This window comes from Passer domesticus, chromosome 8 (genome assembly GCF_036417665.1).
Source record: "Passer domesticus isolate bPasDom1 chromosome 8, bPasDom1.hap1, whole genome shotgun sequence".
Taxonomy (NCBI): Eukaryota; Metazoa; Chordata; class Aves; order Passeriformes; family Passeridae; genus Passer; species Passer domesticus.
The window spans coordinates 33,631,852-33,653,217 of NC_087481.1; the positions used below are offsets into that span (position 1 = coordinate 33,631,852).

Consider the following 21,366-nt stretch of genomic DNA (forward strand, 5'->3'; position numbering starts at 1 on the left):
TTCCTACCATGAGTGTGTTCAAATAAGCAACATTTGAAATCCTAATTGCAGTCCCGTAACCATTACAGAGCTTTCTCAAAATCTGCTACCAGAAGTTATTAGAAACTTTGAATATTCAAGCTTTAGTAGATTTAAAGATGTGATAAGATCTTTGGCAGGGAAATGAGTGGTTTATGTACCTCTGTGGTATCTCCTTGTTGAGTGAGGAATCACTGTAGTTACATTTCCAAGATGAAAAGGTTTTCTATCTTACACCAGCCTAACAGCTTCATCCTATAAATGGGGGAAAGAGCTGGAAAGGCACTTAGAAAAAAGAGCAAGGAATTAAGTATTTCTGTTTATTTGAAACCACCTGGACCCAAGGCCAGTCAGCTGGAAAAGACACTTGGAGAAGTTATTTTCTGATGTTTCTTCCATCATTGTCCTATTTTCTTTTCAAGTCAACACACACATTCAGCATTCATAGCAGCCTCTGGGAGGAGCTCCATGTTTTAACTACATATTGTATGCAAACACATTTCTGGTTTCTTCCTTTGGTTTTGGTCATTGGCTTCCCACACTATTATCCAATTCCCTAAACAATCTCTTGGAGACTATTTACTAATACATTTGGAAATTTAGTCTCATGTATTATGGCTCTTTTGGTATTACATTTATTCACAAAGAGCCCTTCATAACAAGCTCAAATTCATAAAATTATTTCCTACTACAGCCAGATGGAAATATTTAATGCCAAGTCAAGAAACTGCAACAGCACAGGCTTTTTCCTGACCACCTAGAGTGAGGGGTGAGGATGTCAGGTGATAAAAGTGCCTTAGGAGTAGAGGAGAAACTTGGTCATGATACAACAGTTACCACTGACAGAACATCAGCAGTGACTCCTGACTGAAACAGGCACTTCAAAACAATTCCCCTTACTCCATCTCTAAGATCCCCCCAAAAGAAAGGACCAGCCTAGAGATACAAGGAGCAGGAACATCTTTCTTTTGCAGTCCCAGGCTGTCATTGTGCCCATGGGGACAGCTGGCTCTCAGCCTTGCAATCTCTTCCAGACGCCTGCTGCACCACAGGCAGTTGCAAGCCCACCATCCCCAGCTCTGAAGCACAGAAGGAGGTCAGAAATCTTACTCTGGTTGCGCCTTGCTGTCTTTCTCAGCACAGCCTCCTCCATTCGGGCTTTTTCTTCCCTTTCCCTCCAGCGCCTCAGCTGCTCTTCTCTCATCTTGTAGAATAAGATCTGCTTTTGCTCTTCGTTCAGCTCTGCTAGTAGCTCAGGGTCAATATACATATCACGCAAAATTTGCTGCAGCATGATGACTCCAAAAAAATAAAAATAAAAAATTTAAGGAAAAACAAAATAGAGAGAAACCTGCTTCAAATTATACCCACTACAGTGACAAAAGCCCACTGATGGCACTCCAGAAAGCAAACTGCAGCGAAGGAGCTCTCCCACACCTGCCTGCCCAGGAGAGGTTTGATTCCTGCTCTGGCCCTTTTTGTGCAGGCATATTCTGCTCCTTGTCTTGACAGGGACAGAGTTCTTTTCTTATCTCATCCTCCAAATGTAGGGACAGGTGTCAAGTGAATGTAAGAAAAATGAACAGAAAAGGCTAGGGAAAAAACATTAAATGAAAAGGCTGGGAGAAAAAAGTAAAAGTCACTTGAGTGCTCCTGACTGCAAGCCAGTAAAAATAAGAGATTCTTGATTGAACCCAGCAGCTTTGCTCCCTTGAGCAGAAGAAAATTCAACAAAAAGAGTCTCAGAGTTTCAGGTCAAGCAGTTCCCTTCAGCAGCAGTACACTCCCAAGGGCATGAGCGTTGCCCAGGGGTTTAAAGTGATGTCATGGTTAAAGGTATCACCTACACCAACAATATCCATGTCACTTTGGGAACTGATCTCTCCTGATAAGAGAGGAGTTTGCATATTATTTCTCAGTCTGGCCTGTTAACCAGTCTCAACAGAGTAAGGCACGTTAGAGGTCATAGCTACCTGGTGTTGACAAATACTGTCATGCAGCAAATTGACTAAAATGCTTCTAAAATTAAAAGCAGATGTTACAAAAGCCACAAGAATCTTGTTATCACTTTATAAATAAATCAATATGAATTAAACAAGGCTAAGTTCTCAGCAATTCATCCAGGCTATGCAAGCCCTGATGTTAATTCATTTTCCACTTGGTGACTGGAGAAAGTTACAATGCTGCTCTTCCAGGAGATTATAGCTCTTCACTATGTAATAGTTTTATCAAAATAAGCAAAAATAATATTTCAGCACTAGGAGCAACAGCCACTTAATTTTGTAAAAAAACCAAACCAAACCAAAGCCCAAGACACAAAAAAGCCTGGATTTGGGAGTCTGTTTTCACTGGGCAGGGGCTCAGCTCCTCTGGAGAATGAGGGCACTCTGTGGGAGGGGGCTGCTTTGAGAGACAAACCAAAGTGTAGCCACTCAGAGACACAACAAAACACAGATCACACTAGCAGGCTGTGCCGCATCCCCCTGCTTGATTTTTACACAAGAAGGAAGAGAAAGAGCAGGCCCATGTTTCTTCATGAGAAACCTGCTTTATAGATAACGAGTTATCAAAGCCCCGTATGACTTCCATGACCTCATATTCAAAAACATCCTGCTAATACACCTATATGTCCTAATTTTGAAGAATGTAAAATACTATTTCCCTAATTTAGGTGCAAAATCAAACTGATATAAGCCAAAATTCTTGTGACAACATTCTATCATCTGGAAACACAATGCCAAAGATGCTGGAACAGTACCTTCAGCTGAAACAGGATTTCAGAACCCATGGGCTGTAACAAGTGCAGTCTGCATGCTACTCTGCAATTCAGGATTGGTCTTATGTATAGATTTTGTCTCCTAAAACAAAATGCTTTTATTATTACTATTATTTTTTAAGAAATACAACTTAGCAAGAAAAAAATTAGAGTAAGAAAGATTTTGTTATGCCTCTGTCTTTTACTTAGTCAGGTATAGAAAGAGGAGACCCTGAGGGGGTTGGCTTTTGTTTCTCTGCTTCTATTCAATTATATTAGAGCTGTGCTTCCACAATTTGGCACTAATTGAAAAAGACTTGCCTTTGCAAAGGCTTCAGGGCAAGCAGTTTCACTGTTTTACTCATTTGTCATCATTCTTTCTTTTATTTTGCTTGACTTCACAGACCAGAAATTAAATCCTGATCAGGAGCCATCACGGTGCAGAGAACAAACTCTTCATCATGGATTATGTGTATTTGAGCATGACAAGTAGCACCACCTCTGAACAGCATTCAGCTGCAGAAACAGCTCAGGATGCAGATACAAGACACAAGGCAAACAAATATTCAGCAACTACTTGTAATGTTCAGTGAGCAACCACACAAGAAAAACAGCAAGAGCAAAGAGATGAAATGACACTTCACAAACAACCTATTGCCTGAAGATTACTCTTCAAAAATATTTGAGGATGGTAACCAAATGATGAAGTAGAATTAATTTTTGTGGGAATTATTTTTTCTTTAACAAAGTAAAAAGTCACATGTGGAAGAGTTTTCATCTAATCACCTGATCAGCAAAGCTGATCAACTTCCTTGTCGTAGATTCCCTTTGGGTTGCAGCAATCCCAAAATAAAAAACTGGAAATACAAAGGAGAAGAAAGATAAAGAAACATCCCACCTGATGTAAGCCAATATCCAACAGAAGTAGAAACAAACATCATACATTTTTCCATTAATTTTTAACCTATTAGACACCAATTCTCATTGCAGTTCATGTTTGCACAAATGTTCCAAATAGATGGAATTATCACCAAAAAATTATCATGATCTCTCCTGATTGCTCAGAAAATTAAGCAAATCTATGAAATCCAAAATAACATTGAAGAAACACCAAACCAACTATATATGTTATTCCTAGAATTGGCTCATATTTCATAAAGTGATGAGCTTTGCAATTCTAACCAATGTAGAGTCATAAAATTCAGGGATAGGAAATAATTCAAGCAAAACAAAAAATAAAAATTTTGTTGCAAAACCATTATTCTCTCTCCCATTCCTTCCCCAGGCCAAATTAATATATAGACAAATTAATGACTGAGAAGAGCAGGGAAATTTATAGCAAGGATGCCTGCTTCCTGATTGTGGCCATCCATCATCTTTTCAGCCTTCCTGAGAAGTATTTTGAATAGTTTAGGAGGACAATGTACTCTCCATTGCTTTTCCACCTAGATTACCCCTAGTTCCATAGTCCAAGCTAAGCTAAAATCATTACAGAAACATTACAACTCAGCAGCCTATGCACAAAATAAAAGTGACTATTAATGGAGTTCTTTGTTGGCAGTTATTACCTTACAATAATTGCCAGAAAACTTGATGCTCTAATTAGTAGCAATCTCTGCAAGGAGCCCAGAGCTATTTAAAATTTAAGCTTGGAGTTTCCTTTAATGTTAAATGGCATCTTCTGGGACTAGGCACACTGTGCCCCACCTCTGGTGCAGCATCTTTCTGGCTAAACACTCCTCAACACTGCAACTAGAATCCATCTGCTGGGGAGGGAGGGAGAGGAAAAGGTACAGAAAAACACTTTCATTTCATTTTTTAAGGGGAAGTCCTTTATTGACTAAGGGCTGCAAATCTCTTCATCCATTTTCCTCTGAGCATGTGCATCTTCTACTCCCTGAACTGAACAGCTCACTGGCAATGCTGATTATTGCTGAGCCAGGAGAACAGCATTTGCGTTTTATGACACAGCCATATAATCTACTCTAGCCATGTAATTTACATAAAAATATTGTGCTATAACCTACACATTACAGGGGAAGAGAGGGCTGTAATGCATCTCTCTCCATAAAGAAAGATTAATATGATTAAGAAAATATTATTTTTAAAAAATGTTTTCTTAACATGACTAAGAAAAAAACCCAGTAAAGAAAAAATGTGGCAAATGTGGTCTTAATTTTTTGTGGTTTGTCTCTTCATATTTTTCATTTTTTAAGAGGAAGGAGCATGCAGTATCTTAATTTTTCAAGTCCTGCTGTGTCAGCCTCAAAAGGAGAACAGTAGAACCTGGAACCAAATGGTGCAGAAGGGAGCTGACTATGTAAGGGAGAAAGGTAAAATTAACATTTGTTGAGGTCTCCAAAACCCTACAAATCTGTCACTACAAAAGCAAATGTGCTTTGGCATTCCCCATAAACTAGCCTTATGCCTGATTTGAAGTTGCTGTTAATTAAAAGCTAGAAAAAACCAAAACCAATTGAGAACCATCCCTTCCCCACCTCCTCTATCACAGATGGGCACAACAAAACCGGCCTGGTTTTCCTCCGTTTCCATAGTCAAGTCTGTGGCTCCCTCTAAGGGCTGAAATGAGTTTCTCAGCAGCACAATCTGCAGCTGGGTCAGAATGATTTTTTTCCCTGAAGCTGCTATTCCATTACAAAGCACCACATAAAGCAAAAATGAGGGTATGTTTTTCCAGACCTTCATTTTCAATAGAGCTCTAGCATCAGTAAATCAGACTGCAGCATGTTTTGGAACACGGACAGGCTTTGCATGCTCATCTTCTCCGTACTCATTCAAGACTGCTATTTCTGCAAGGCACTCTGTTAACTACAAAGAAAAGGAAAATTTAAAAAATTGAGATATGTGTAGCAAAATAAGAATTAAATAGATTAAAGCCTTATCCTAATGAAATTCAATGCAGCAAGAGAGCTACAAACCAATCCATAAGAAAACATGTCTTATACTGTCAGTCTTACAGCTGCAAGTGAAACAGTGCTAACTGGGGATTTTAATAGTGCAATGAAGATTTACAGTGCCAGGAGTCTCATCAGAGAGATGGGTTTTGCTTGGTTTTATTTTAATTCAAATCTGGTATTCCTCAGTCCCACACAGAAATCAGACAATCACAATTATAGAGAGCACTGACAGTAGGGAAAGCAAAGGGATGGGCACTAATGCAGGGAAAGCAGTATTTGCAGTCCAGGGCTGCAGAGAGTAGAGCCATCTGTCATTACTCCAGTCTCCCAAGTTTAGTTTTGTACTCTGCAACACTACCTGCCCTTCAGAAGAAGTCCCATCAGTGATTATTTTTGCCTGGCACTGTGGCAATGCTACCCAGAAAGATTACTTTAGGGCTATCCCTTTGTGTTCTGTGCCACGGCTGTCACACACACAATTACACTGGAGCCTGTGATGCCTTCAAGGTTCGGCACAATTTATTAGAGATTTGGGGACCTGAGAGGAAAGGACAGCACTTTGATTTTTCTTCAGTTTGATAATAGATATTCTGATCTGCATTACAAAGGTCTGAGATGTAGACCAACATACGCTAACAACAGCAAGACACATGGCGAGTCCCATCATAATTTTTCAAATGGAGAATAAAGCATCCACTATTAAAATAATTCGGAATGAGAGTGAGTAAAGTAAACCAAACAGAAAAAAAAAGGTTCCTTGACAGAGTTGATCTGAGAAACACGGTAAAAAGGCTACAACCAGTGTTCCCTAAGCCAGCCACTGAAGAGAGAGAGACTTTGCAGAGGAAGGGCAGATGATGATGACAGAACACTCCCACACACTGCAGTTAACAGAGTTCTTGGTACTTCACCAACCTCTCCCTGGGATTGTGCTGTCTAACTCAATTGTTGTATATCTCATTGACAAAATAGTAATCAAGCTCTTCAGGTTGGGCTCTCAGCTGCAAACAGGGTGTATTTGGTTGGCAGGTAGCAGGCTCTACTTGGGAAGCAATTACAGCTCACTAAGTGTCTGTAGGGATCTAACCTTATCAGATTAAAAGGCACACTGGTAACAGCATCCTAGGACTTCCTTTGTTCAAAAGATATGCAGAATGCACTGCCTCCTGCTCTCCTATTTACACTTCCTTGCTCACATCAGGACATTATACTGCTCTGTATGGAACACAGCCTGTGCTTACACTGCACACTGCAGGCCAGCTTTGTGCTGGGTAAGTACAAAACACATCAGCCCATCTGTTTCTCGGAAGTCTCCAATGGAGACTGAAGGAGGCCATCCATGACCCTTCAAAGCAGAAATGGTTGCCTTTCAACTCCAGAGTGATAGGTTTTTCTTAAGGGTCTATATACCTTTTCTTTTTATTGATTTACCTCTATCTGATCTTTATAATGATCTGTTAACCAAGGAGGAAACTCTAAGTGCAGACAGCTGCCTAAAGGATATTGCTGTGGTGTGCTCTTCTTTCCCTGGCCCTCAGCACACACCTTCCCAGACCCAGCTGTCTGCATAGCAACAGCACACTTATCTTCAAGCAGGAATTCAGTATTCTCCTCCATATGAATTACTTGATTTGTGTATCTGCAAAGCCCAAAGAGACCTTTGAATTCCATGACCTAATTGCTACATGAAATTATTCCAGCATTTGGTATGTTTTCACTGAAGTTCATTACAATAAGCTACCCAAGAGATATTATACTCTACATTATGCACGTTTCTTCTCTCAGATATATATTAACTTATGAAAATGCTCAGTAAGTTCACTTTTTTCCATCTCACCATAAGTGCATCAGAACATATCATGTAAGAGCTAATTTCCTTTAATATACTCCCTGGTACCATTCAGCTGCATTATACATAATGCAGCAGTCATAGCATATCAACTTCACATCATATCAGACACTGCATTATGGCAGCAGAATTGATTACTTGTGTAATTGAAGGGCACCAATAGGAACATTTTTAATCATTTAAGTGACTCATCAGCTTTATATACAAAATGTCTTACTTTAGTGGCACCATGCAGGTGACTTATTTTTGGGCCATAGCATTTTAAGCCACTTCTTTTTCTTGTCATTTTTGTTGGCAGTACATTCCTACAGATTTGCAAAAGGCAAAGCATAAACTGAATGTTGACTATAAAGGATTTCTTTTGATTATCAGACTCCTGTTTGCAAGACCTAATAAAAATCCAGCTAGACAAAAGTAGTTTTGTTTCTGATGGGAGTTTTTGTGGGTCTGTATTTGTTCTGTTTTTCTTTTTTTAATTGTAATATTTCACTCACCATAAGAAGCCAGGCTTTTCTTTGTTTTCAAGGGTCAGATGGAAAAATCCACAAACACTTTATATTGTTCTATTATATTGTTATTTTATTTTCAGCTTTAGTTGCTGCCCACCTCCTAAGGTAGCAAAACCTCTGCTGCAAAAAAGTGCCTAACTTGCTGCTGCAGATCACATTCAGCTCTTTCCATGTCTTGACACTGAGGTGCTGTTCAAAAGTTTAAAAAGCAGTACCTAAAGGATTTTGAAAATCCTTCCCTTTTACTTGAAGTCTTATTAAGACCTTCTCCACTGCTGTCGTATACCATAGAACAAAGAGTAGCTCAGGACATTCCTGAAACTTGATTTTTTTTTTTCTAAACTTTAATCATTTTCACAATTTCAAACCACAAAACCTGGATTAAGCCTAGTGGCTCATTTTCACAATACAAGCTTGCATAACTCTGGCATTCATGCCTGCACTCCATTCACCTGACAGAAAATACCATTTTCAAAGGTATTTGCAAAATTATGACAGATCCAAGTTTCACAACAGGGATGTGTCCCTATCAATCCCTTATGGCAGACTTATGAAGTAAGAGCAGCTCTATTTCGTTCTCTCTGACCTTGTCATATCCTCAGTCATGAGAGTCATCTCATTCTTTTCCAACAGTACCATGCACTGCACTTATCCAGGCTTTTATTTTCTCCTAAGTTTCTTCTTTTTGTATTTCTACTGTTGCTTCCTGCACTAAGCCTCTGCCCACTGTCAGCAGCTCCTGCCTGAGAAGGATGACCAGCTCAAGCAATTTCATCCCTGTTCCTCTCATTGCAGAGGACTGCAGTGCTTTTGTGGCATCCCAGCTTTCCCCTCTCCCAACAGGAAGATGAGCCCCTCTACAATCCCCATAACCCAAATATATAGAGGAAATAAAGTCCATTATATTAAATATTTTGTACAGTATGACCATAAAATTACTAAATACTCAGAGCTGATTGAGGAATTTCTTCCTACAGAAACTTGCTTTGCTGTAACTGACACTGTACCATACAAGCTCATTTCATACAAAGAGACATTACATGAACAGGGAAAATATTCTAGCCACTCCTGAGTAACAATGGATTCAGGCAGGTTATGCCTACTGCTCCAGGTCTTTTTATCTTTTTAGTAAGTCTTTTTAAGCCACCCTCATGCCCTCAGGTTAAAAAGAAATAGTATTATCTCTAATTGCCAAACAAGCATCATGTTCATGTGTTCATCTTAGAATTCTGTAAGTACCTCCTTATTTCACCACAGTGCGATGAGGGAGCTGCCCCGGGGGCAGGTGATGTACCACTAGGACTGTTTGGTGTTTTTCTACTCTCTCACTCTTACCCATATGGATCATCAGCAGTGGGGATCTCTTCCATTCCCTGCAAAGCAATGGAAGACAGAACCTGCTGTCAGCTGCCCTCAGAAATCTGGAGTAGGGTTCAGATCCAGCCACCAAAGTACGCTCATCGCAGGCCTGTAATGGTTGGAATTTCCAGCTGAAAGACACTCCCGAGAGGCTGCAGCTGCCCATAGGACCATTTCCGTCACAGCTGGAATAACCTTGAAGTTTGTTAGCAGAGCACTGATTCAGCTCCTGTCATTTTTCCAGGTTCTGCTCTCTCATACCAAGCTTTACTCGCCACACTCCACAGCGGCAGCTGCCTTCCGCACAGGCCGTGTCTCCTCTTCCACAGAGCCCTCGGCCCGACGGCACGAGCCAAGAGCTGCCAGCCCTGCTCCTGTCACACACCACACCCTGCAGAAGCCTTGAGCACCGTTCTGCTCCAAACCCCAGAGCACGAGCTGCTCTCCATCCTCAGCCTTCTCTCACGTGCCAAAGGCCAGGCTGGCACACCGTGCCATGGCCTCTCCGTGCAGCGAGGCCCGGCTCTCCGTGCTCCTCACAAACCTTCCCAAGAAGCTGAGCTGATGGTGGCCTGGAGAGTGCTGCTACCTCCCTGTTACTCCTGCAGGAATCATTTATTCCTCAGAAAAACAAGGAAGCAGGTCAACTTCTGAAAGTAAAGGTGAGGCTCAGGGAATTCGTCTCACAGTCACCATAAACTGCACTGTGGTTCCGGGTGTGAACAATGGAGGAAGACCTGGTCCCTCTGATTGGACTGGTAAAATGTGATTTATTTAGTCAAGGTGGGAGTTTTTACATTAATACTCTCAGGAGTTTCAACTCTCTCATCCAGTAGGTCACACCTTATGGATACAAGCAGATCCTTTGATTAAATTACACTGATAATGATCAGTCTCTCAGTGAGACGAGTCGTACGCTGACATGAAACAGGTTAGTGAGAGCTTTTTAATTTTTCACTACTGGCACCACAAACAGTTCTTGGCAAACTAAATTAACCATCAATTCTGAGCCCTAGAGTGCGCAGTGAAGCACATGAAGCCACTCCATTTTTTCCCATGAAATTCAGAAATGTCACAGATCTGCTACATTCAGCTTAAGAACAAATGCTACAGGGATAACTGGGTGAAGGGATAATGGCTTGTGATGATCAAAATGATCCAATAGTCCCTGCAGGCTTATTTACTATGAATCCATAAACTCACCCAAGAGTGAGACAGACTGCTCCTAACTGGAGCTGTCATCGAGCAGATCAAAGTCAGCACTTAAAAAGTATAAATACCGAATGCACTGGAGTGATGCTGGACTTGTACTGAAAAGTTTTAGTCTTTAATTTTTTCATTTAAAGTAATAATCCTTATAAGCATAATTATTATGAAAAAGAAAAGAGTTTTATATCCCTTTCTAAATTTTATTGGAATTGTCTGCAGATTTGTCACCAGCAGAGACCCTATTTTGTTGGCCCAGCTGTTTAAGAAAATATAGATTGAAGCAAGCATTTATCTTTATGCTGTATAGTCAACTTTAGCAAAATCAATGGGATTACCTAGACTGTGCAATATTAAAGAGCTTTGTAGGTCACTGAAGAAATGGGATCAGACACTGCATTTTCCCTGAAAAAGCACAGTAACTACCAGGGACTATTATGTGATATGTGTGGGAGTAGGATAATACAGGCCAAATTCTTATCCCAGAAATAACCATATGGAAGCCACAGGGAAGTTCACAAAACCAAGCAAACATTCAGCTGAAAGGTCAAAAAGCTACAAAGACCCTCTAGAACAGGGGGATTGTTTGGAGAAAAGATGTACACATGCAGGATCCTTTGGGCCAAGGAAAAGTAGGTAGAGCACTGTAACGACCTTGAGGCTTCTCTAGGCTGCACAGGAGTTTGAACTGCCCCAGCTCCACTCCTGGCCCTTCCCACTGAGCCTGGTGATTGTATCTTACTGCATTTTCTCCCTTTCTAATTAGCCTCTCTTCCTACAACGCTACAGAAATACTCAGAGACTGTAGTTCTTTAGTTGTTTTTGTTCCATTACAAAAATGCTTCATTAAGACTTATTTTCTGGAAATAAAATCCATTGTAGAGCAAGAGGTCAATATTTGCATTCTTTAGGAGGGATAGTGCAGACATTGAGTTTGTAGAACAGGGACTAAATGCCTGGAAAAAAAAAAAATCTGCAGGAGGATGCAGATGGTTGATACAGGAAGTCAGCTTAATGTCACAGCTCAATTTAAGGTCAGAGCTGAATTTAAAAAAAGGAGAAGGGACAATGGTTACCAACTAAAAATAAACAGACTACACTGTTTCAATAAAGCAAGAGCCCGTATTTTAACCACTAATATTTCATTATAATCTAGATCTTCAATCAGAAACTATGCTGGACAGGTGGAAATTGTGACTTTGCAATCAAGTCCAGATTTCCATTATGTTTGCCTCCCAGAAATTCATTAGCTTCTGGACTTACTATGATACATTTTCTATTGTGAGCAAATACGCTTTTTCTAAATTCCATAGCAGGTTGAACACAAAGGTGCTTCTCTGCTACTGGTATATCACTGCATCTTGCAGCTCTTATATATAACAGAATAGTTTACACCATTAATGTACCATATATGATCTCCTAGTGAGCAAAGATAATTTGTGATTTTTTTCCTAAATGTTCAATAAACAAAATCATATATAAGGATACGTTTCTGTATTTGCACACTCCTTTACTACACAAGGATTGTAAAAAATCATATACACAACTCCACTCAAAAGAGCAATCCTAATTTCATAACATTTTACATCTATTTATATATTGTCATTACCAAAGTGGAAAGACATGAAGAAAATCCACAACAATTTCAGAATAACACACACAGTTCTGAGCATCGTAAATACTTGCACATATCCTTCCCTTGTCATTTCTCGTTTTAAGTTCATGTGTATCAGCAACAAGTCTTTTTTGTGGATTTTATGATTTTACAGGCTCTTCTATGCCCTACAAAGTCAGAAGTTCAGTTAGTTTCAATAATTTCTGGTTTTCTCAAAAAAAAAGAAGCAATATTTTACCTTCCAAGCAATTTTATAATACCATGAGCAAAATGCACAAGCCCTTTTCTCTGAACAAAGGTGGTGCTGGATTGCTTTGCTGATCTTCAGAACAGGGAATTCTCCACTCAAAAGATGCAGAAGAGTATTTAATTTCAGGAATCTGTATCAAGGAACAGGCATGGCTGAGTTCTCTGTATCTTCTAGAGTCTCTCCAAAGGCCAGCTGGAATCATCTTCCAATATCCCTAAGCAAGGACTCTGGTCATTTTTTAAACAGCTGAGCTGTAGGACCTACCTGCTTCTTTCTCTTGATATTACAGTTTTCACTGCCTCAGGAGACAGAGAGCTGGAAATAGAGCAGCTCAAGTCAGAATTCATTCACTGGGCTTTGAATCGGTCTCTTGAGCTTCAGCATGTGCAACTAAAGGAGAACCAGCCTAAAAAAAACTCTAGCTATTAATGAAAACTATTGGAAGCAAACCCTCAAATACTCAGAGGGCCTTAGAAAGAACTGACACCAAAAATTAATCTCAGCAGTGAAATTCCTCTGATCTCCATTATAAACTGAAAAAGAACAGCAGGATTTATATAACAATAGGTAATTAAAAAGTGGCATAGAAGATAGTGAATATTTCACTAATGTTAGTTCTTGCAGTGTTGTTTGAATTTTGCAGTCAAATACATGAGTTCTCTGAGCCTGACAGAGATAAAGCACAAATAACTAAATCTAATACTGCTTCTAAGCCTTATCCCTGAGCAAAAAATATACTAATTGCAGAAAGCAGGATCTAGCTTTCCTTTTGTGCTCTACATGTTGTCACACATGGATGGAAATAATTAGCATTTATCAGAATGGTTTTGGCTCAAAAAAGTTCAGTGAAAGCCTAAGTATTTTGAAGACATATCAATAAACATTTCATCAAGAAAGGCTGGTTGGGGCTAGGTCTATCTATGCCAGTGAGACATTCTTATTGCTCTGGCCCTAGACTAAAATCCTGGATGTACCTGAATGAATTCCCATCTAAACTACACTCAGCAGACAGTAGGCAGAACAGAGATGTGTGCATTGTAGCCCATTCCCAAACCAGTTTTGTGAGCCTAGCTGGGTATCTCTGCAGCCTTCTAATTGAAATACAAAGGTTTCAATTCCAGAGATGACACTCTGGTTGTAGAAGCATAAAAATGAAGCTGAAATCTTCCAATGTAGAAGAAAATCAAATGTCAAAACATCAAAAAACTTTTCTGAAACCAAGCTTCTGTTGTGTAGCCAGTCTCTATTGTGACACATGTTATGAAGCAAATTATCTTTTTACTGAACCAGACAGGAAGAATGAAAAATCTATAGCTAATTTAAAATCTGCCTGCTCCACACAATATCTAAAATATTTTCCAAATGTATAGTGGCAGAACAGTTCTCCTAAACAAGGGATTTGCCCATTTGCCCTCCAGATCATCATTGATAATCCCTTAACCATTGCTAGGTCTCTTAAAAAGTTCATTATTTTTCTTTCAGAAAGTTTCTTACCAAGGTCCTGAGGGAAAAAAAAAATATATTTGAAAGTAAGTTACATGAAAGGACATGACATCTCCCAGCCTCAACAAAACTAGGGAACCTATAGAAAAGTTCTCTCTTTTTTTTTTTTTTCCTCTTTCTTTTTTCATATGAATAAACTCTTAGAGTTAACCAAGAGCATGAATGACCTCTTGGACTGAGCTCAGAGAAACCATTCATCCCAACAGCACTCCTTAAAATGTTGCAGAAGTGCAAGATATTAAAACCAAATCATTACACACAGAACGTGTACTCCTCAGCACGGAGTGATTTGGCCATCCTCCTGAGACTAATGGTGCTCGTGCCTTGGAGCTAACCTGACCTTCTTCCATGACACAGTTACAGCACCAAACAAGATTAAGAACAGTGTTTTGAAAACTCTGACAAACATTAGCATGTGGGACTCATAAAAGTGACTCACACAGAGTAGAAACCAGAGCAGTGCAGCCTTACCAACAACTTGAATCTTCACATGCAAGCTTCCAGACTAAAGTTAAATTCTGCCAGCATCACAAACTATCACATCTATTCCTGTTAGTCATTTCTTTGCTTTCCAGAAGCATCTCTTAGTAATGAGGACTGAAATGACATATTTTCTACCTTCCCCCTTTTCTTAGAAAGGATAGTTTCTCTCTGGTTCCTAAAATCAGACTTCAATTCCATCAAGTCTCTGACCATTACAGGGATCTCCAGATGAGGTCCTTTGAAATGTGCGTCAAGGGAAAGGCAGGACATGGTGGTGGTTTTTTCCTCAGCTGAAGTTACTCAGGTTGACAGGCATCTGATGCTTTCCATTTTGTATTTTTATTCTGTACTAAAAAGCATAAAAAATCTGTGAGTGTATGTATAATTTTAGTGCACAAGCACCACACAAAACAGAAAGCAAGAAATGGAGTATAAAAATTGCAGTAGGGGAAAGCAGAGACAGAACTATTGAAAAATAAATAGACTTGCAGGATCTAGATACTTTATAGATGCACAGAAAAGGACACTTGAAGTGAGTGTCACTATAAATGTTATTTTTAATTAATTAGGAATACCAAGCTATGCCAGTCTGAAAGTGAAAGAAAAGTGACAGTAGTAGTTCATACACTTATTGAACAAGTCTTTTTTTACCATCAGGAAATGTTCAATTTGGGAATATGACCATTAGGTATGTCCCATTTAAAAAGCCCTGACCAAACATCCAGAACTCCAAACACGGTCCCTGGATATGCATAAATTCTCTCTCTAGTGAGTACATAAGGACCAGAGTGCTACATGTTCATACTGGCAATTTGTCCTGGATTTGGTGATATCTGTAGTCTACTTGGGCCTGGAGTTACAAGAGAATTATAAAACACCAAGAAATACAGGATAAACAGCATGCTCAGATCAAATCTAACATGCACAAGAGCATGCAGAGTAAATCCAGTGCACAATAGATGTGTGTGCTTCTTTTCAGGAAATCTTGAACAGAACCTTGATACATGTAATTATATGTTTTTACCTGTAAGAATATATAACAATTTTCATAATAAATCAGACATTGTACCTCTAAACTCAATAATGGTATTTGCTAACATGGATTCCCCCACAAAGTACTGCAGAGAGATCTGAATAGCAGAGAGCAATCAATCTCTGATGTCCTTCACACAGCTGGAGCAGCACTGCACCACATCTCTCAGAGTGTTGTGGTGCTGGGCACTGCTCCTGGGTGGTGATGTGTCCCCAAGAAAAGGATGGCACTTGCTGTGCATCTTAATGTGCTGCTGTAGATCAGCCTATTCCCAATTCTTTCCCCAAAGCAGTTTACTGAAGCACGACCACAGACTCCAGCTTGCTTCTCCTCTCAGATATGCTCACCCTCTGCTCTAACTCCTCCACTCTCCCTTCTGTTCTGTTAGGTTTATTTTCATCACAGTCACAGAAGTTTCATGCTGAGCAAGTGAAATTATAGTTCCTTTTCTAAACATCTTTTGATATTTCCCAAAATAACTGCATCTACCAGACCTGTGAACCAGACCAAAATACCCTTCACTAGTATTCAAAGGCAGAGAAGATAAACAGTGCTATATAAATCAGATTATATTCCCCAGTGCAGAAATTCCTTCCCAATAAATCTTTTTCTGGTATTTTATTGCTCAGATCAACTCAGATACACACTGTCCACTATTTTTTTTTCTCCTGGTAAGAGGACAGTATACTTGAAGCCACAATCAAATGAATCACATTTCCACCTTGTAAAAAATTAAAGCAGCAAATTAAGTTGCAGATGAGAGAGACATCACACTGCAGAATATTAGATTAACTTAACTTAAGGCAATCCATCAACTAAGAAAGGAAGAAAGACCCATCCATTTATTCTAGATAATTTCTTTTGGTGAAAGGAAGTTTTTTCATTGGTATCTGCAGAGAAAATAGTTTCTGCCGATCAGTCCTGGGATGTGCCTACAAGAGCAGGCGTAACTACAGCTCAGGCCCCCCAAGCTGAGGCCCAGCTTTACCTCAGAAGCTGTAGAGGCACAGGACCTGCCTGAGACCATTGTTCCTCTCAGCAGTGCTGACCAGTTAATGCTTCACCAGAGCTGAGCTTGTTCCTTGCCTGAGGAGCAGGGACACTGCCAGTTCCTCTCTCTGCCACTGACCCTCTACCAGGTTAGTGATGAGATATCTTTTGATTTTTCAGTTTGGTGTAAACTTTTCCAGTGCTAAAATTGCTCCCTGTGCATTTGTACAGCACCCAGCTCAATCAGCACCTGAGCAGTATCTCTTACAACAGATTTCCAGATTATGTGCAAACATAATGGAGCATTTTAGCTTCACAGTGCTGTTCTATAAATTTGGATTCCCACACCATCTTATTTTGTCAATCTTTGAAACTGATTAGTTTGCATATAAAATCAAAGTTCATTTGGCACAGGATTTCCGTACCTGGCTGCTTGTCAGTGCTTTGTGCAGTGTTATGAACCTCTGTTCCCCCATTAGTATTCACTGCAGCAAGATGATGAATGACACTGAAGATGTGTTTATCTGATGTGATTTCTTACTTGTCTTCACCCATTTACTATATACCTCATTTTGTTTCCTTTGTTGTCTTCAGTCTTTTACCAAGGAAAATTGTTACATTTTTTTCATGATTACCATTTTCTGCATATCCATGAACATGATCCATCTTCTTTGAAAAAATTTCTATTGACTTCAGAACACACTGGAGCTGGCCTCTATGGAGGATGAATGTGTGTGGCATGCCTAATGCTGCATACCACCACCTACTCATCCTCTCCGGTTCTTGTCTCTTTTGGGGCTTCACACTTCACCGGCTCTGCCAATAAAATGCTAACATTTAACTTCCTGGCTTGCATTTCAGAAATATCCCAACCTCTGTCCATGCTGGCAGCATGTGGCAATCCTGCCTAAGCCTCAGTCTGCACTCTGACTTCAATAAACAACAGTACCTTTGATACCCAAAAGCCAACAAGAACCAGTCATCTTTTGTCAATCTCTGAACCAGCAGGAAGGTCTCATTTTGTGACATGCAGCTTAATCCCTGACTGATGTTGGTCCCTTTTAAGCAGTCAAGCATACGTACTTCTCCATCATCAGTAAAAAGTATTTTTTTCTGGATGTGACAATGTAAACATAATGCAATACACACAAGAATTTTCCTCATTACAGGATGTAAAGTAGCAATCTTTACCTTAGGACTTTTATTTTCCAATTCATATGTAACTTTGCAGGACATGTCATTTCAATTGGGAAAAAACAAATTATGCCAGAAAGAATTCAGCTCATCCTCTCTCTCCATAAGCCCAGCCAAAGGGACCAGCTTTTTAATTATAGAGCAAGAGAGTCAGTAAAACATCTCCACCTCCTTTACAGGATCCTCAGGCTCCAAACTCATTATCAGATTGCTTTTTAAGAGTCAGCAAATTAAACTCCCTCCAGCGTTATAATCACCACAGTGATTATAATTCCATGGTGCAGTGAAGTTTTAGGATGCTACAGACTTGGAGCCAGTGTTACAACCACAGACTGCACCACACAGCCCCCACTAAGCAGCACCACACTGGGAAGCTCAATCTGCTTACTGGAACAATCTTTAAATAGTATTAACTGGCAGACAGCATTTCCTCTAGCTCAGGCTGCAGCAACACTAGGGGGTTGTAATGCATTCCAAATAGAACACAGCACATGCTTCGTAAGCTGTCCTATAACTGCCTCTTATTTATTAGAGATTCAACTCCCCCACAAAGTGGGCTTGGAAAGGCAACAGGAAGAAACAAAACAACTATATTATTTTTCAAACCATTATTTTCAAACTATTGCTTCAAAACCAGCAATTTTTTGACAACCATTTTTTGAAATGCCATATTTTTTTAAATAACCATTACAAAATTATAATTGAGAATATTTCAGAAAGCATTCTACTTGATCAAAAACCAGTAAGACAGAGACAGCACCCTCAGGCCCTAAAGTTTTCTTTACAAAAAAAAAAAAATCCTCTTTTATATTTCAGCCACAGGCTTGAAAGATGAGTGTGAAGGGTTTGGACCATTTCTCAAGCACTTAGCACCTGCCAGGTGAGGTCCAGATATGGATGAAACTTGGCTAGACTTTAAAATCAGCTTCTAGGAACACTCTTAAATCTGACTGCAAATAGATGCCAATTGTAATCTAGTTTCTCTTGGAACTCTGTCCCTTATTAGATTCAATAATCACTCTTCTGAATGACAGCAAAGGGAAATTCATAAAAACTGTTTTGGAGATGTGAAAGGATCTCTCCCAGTGTGATAATTACTATGTTTCCATTTCTGTTAATGACATCTAAGAACTGGAAACAAAAGTAGTGCTGGAGGATTAAGTAATTATGGAGTATTAGATGCATTTGAAGAGCAGGGTCACAGAAAAAGGCAGGAGGAGGAAAGAGTGAGCATGCTGTGGGCTGCTCATCAGCTTGAAAGCTATAAAATATTCCCCCTTCCTCACAGCGTGGTAGCTGCAAAGGACACAGAGTCACAGTACAGATCAGCTGCTCTTTATTGTCCCCATTCTGGAGAGCTACAGCTTTTATGGGTAAGTAAAGCTCTTGTTAACTATAGATAGATACAATCTCTAGTCTGTGCTTAATTTTCTCTCATCTAGAAATTGCAGATGCATGTGACAGAAATAGAAAACTAATTTAGGATCATTTAAATATGCAAGTGTAATTCTATGATAAATGCAATACTATAGGTGACCTAAAATTCTTGTGTCTTCTATTTCAAACAATACGTAACACTTACAGTCACATAAAAATTAAGGCTGGTTTAAAGAAAACTAGCAAATTATAGGAATGGCAATGTAAAGGGAACTTAAAGCATTGGAAAATGACTTCTTATGAAATGTAAGTATTTGAAAGAGAACAGAAATTCATTCCTCTCCATTGACAGTACAACATCCATCAAAGCAACTATGCTGACATGTGCCTCTGCATACATGCTGCACATTGCCAAACACTACTGAGAGGACTGGAGCTGTATTTAGGTGGTCCAACCTTTGAATATACTTCTTTATGACTCAACCCTCAGCACAGGGAAAGCTGGAGTACAAGCCCTTAGCTCTGACCTTTCCACGTGAAAGGAATGCCTTTCATACTGGATTTAAAATATACCTTTGAAACTTTAATTTCCATTAGTCTCCAGATCATTCCAAGGTATTGGTTAACGGGATCAAAGGGCTCAGCCTTCCACCTTCATTCATGTGATGGCAACTCACGTCACAGCCAGACCTCGTGACATCAGCAGAACTAATCTTAGCAATACTCAATATGTTTAAATAATCTCTCTTTAAGAGCAGTATGACAACTGAGCTGCTATTTAGAGTAATTACCTTCCCAGTCAATTAAATGATTATTCAAGTAATGTTACGCATTTCAGTAGTTTAGGGACACTGACAAAAAAGTAGGTCAAAATTTAAATTAAAAGCACTTTAAACAGTCAGAAACATAAGTGGACTAAAGTAGTATTAGACAGGTATTGCTTCTGGTTAAACTACCTCTGCTGTACAGGTCATTTCTATAGGACTGGCTTTCTATTGCAATTCAGGTGGAGACAGCTGAACTTGGTGAATTGTTTCTTCTACATCATTTATGTGTACCTGTCCTACTTTCTGAATGTTCTGCTCAGAAGGCTTATCCTTTTGATATATTTGCAGGTCATGGCTCAAAGTTTTTATTCCCACTTTTGCTCCTGCTCTTTCCAGCCTGATTTTACTCATATAGCACTGTTTCTGCTGCCCAAGTACAAAACTCTGGGCAGGATAATAAGAAATGACAAACAGAAACCCACACACTTCTAAGTACAGGTCTGTCAAACTTATCTTAAAAAAAAATAAAGAAAACAAACCAAAAACCAAACCCATTAATTCCTGTAAAATCATATAACAATTCAGATAATTTTTAGATGTAGACTATGTTACCTTCCTTACAACTAAAAATACTAAAGCCAGCCAGGAAAATATTACAAATTCCTTCTGTGTGCACTTTTCAGCACTCCCCAGCACCTTGCCATTTGCTTCAACAGCATTATAAACCCATAATACATCAATACCATAGGGAAATCCCACAGCTGCTGCTTTTAATACAAGTTGCTTTTCCTTCTTGATTTTAAAGCATTGCATCAGATGCACTTAAATAAATCAGAGTCAGCAAACTTATTGCTGTCTAGAACCTAATGAAAATTCAGCTATTCTTATTCTTTAGAACTAGAAATAGACTGCACCAAAAATTCTTGTGCTTTGGGATCCTTCCACAGGCACTAAAAAAATCTAAACTAAGTAAATAAAATACAGTTCTGCTTGGAAAGAGCCAAATTATCTTTTCACTGTTCTAATATCAAAATCAAGTTTTCAGGGGGAGCTGTTCTCTAATGGAAATACAATCAAAATTAAATCTATACAGAAAAAGTACTTAATTCAGGGCCCAGTCCAGGGAAGGACAGTGACAGTATGTTGTTGTTTATAAACTGGAATGGGGACTTTGTTATGGTCCTTTGCAGTCAAGAGTACAAAACTATATCCTGTCAAGACTAAAAACTTAAATTTGGGAATAAAAGCAGCTCAGCTTTACTGAAACATCTGTAGAAACTCCTTCAAAAACACCTATTCCAGACAAGAAAAACAAATGCCCATTTAAAAGAAATTACCCCATGTTACAAATTAGAGATATCTTCAGACTATTAGAATTATCAGAAGTATTTGGAATCAGTGTTGTTTAATACAGGTGTTGAATCTAGCATACCAAAACTATTTTACCAAATAATTTTATAATTCTTTAACTTATTTGCGCAAAAAAAAAGGTAGAACGATAGGAAGAAATCTAGCCACAAAGAAATTTAGCCAAGACAAG

At 39.2% G+C, this 21,366-nt stretch overlaps 2 protein-coding genes across 10 annotated transcripts in view; one reads left to right on the forward strand and one right to left on the reverse strand.

Annotated features, from left to right (window-relative positions):
• The window catches only part of SH2D4B (SH2 domain containing 4B), a 68,136-nt gene extending 58,017 nt beyond the window's left edge, over positions 1 to 10,119 (reverse strand). Inside the window, exons 1-5 of one of the 6 annotated variants that reach the window (XM_064430262.1) lie at positions 9,670 to 9,791; positions 9,385 to 9,422; positions 5,474 to 5,602; positions 2,777 to 2,876; positions 1,129 to 1,317 (exon numbers count right to left, since the gene is read on the reverse strand). In XM_064430262.1, coding sequence (XP_064286332.1) covers positions 1,129 to 1,312 — 184 coding nt within the window. In that variant the 5' untranslated portion in view covers positions 1,313 to 1,317; positions 2,777 to 2,876; positions 5,474 to 5,602; positions 9,385 to 9,422; positions 9,670 to 9,791. Of the gene's footprint in view, positions 1 to 1,128; positions 1,318 to 2,776; positions 2,877 to 3,559; positions 3,631 to 5,473; positions 5,603 to 8,034; positions 8,114 to 9,384; positions 9,792 to 9,952 lie in introns of those variants that run through there. The other 5 variants (XM_064430261.1, XM_064430264.1, XM_064430265.1 and 2 more) reach the window with 5 other exon arrangements.
• Positions 9,876 to 21,366, forward strand: part of LOC135306398 (rap1 GTPase-GDP dissociation stimulator 1-like) — a 42,381-nt gene continuing 30,890 nt past the window's right edge. For 2 of the 4 annotated variants that reach the window (XM_064430259.1, XM_064430257.1), the window contains exon 1: positions 9,876 to 10,070. Coding sequence is in view for 2 of the 4 variants with exons in the window: in XM_064430255.1 (XP_064286325.1) it covers positions 10,134 to 10,191 (58 nt within the window). In the remaining 2 variants the exon portion in view is untranslated. Of the gene's footprint in view, positions 10,071 to 10,106; positions 10,192 to 18,970; positions 19,056 to 21,366 lie in introns of those variants that run through there. The other 2 variants (XM_064430256.1, XM_064430255.1) reach the window with 2 other exon arrangements.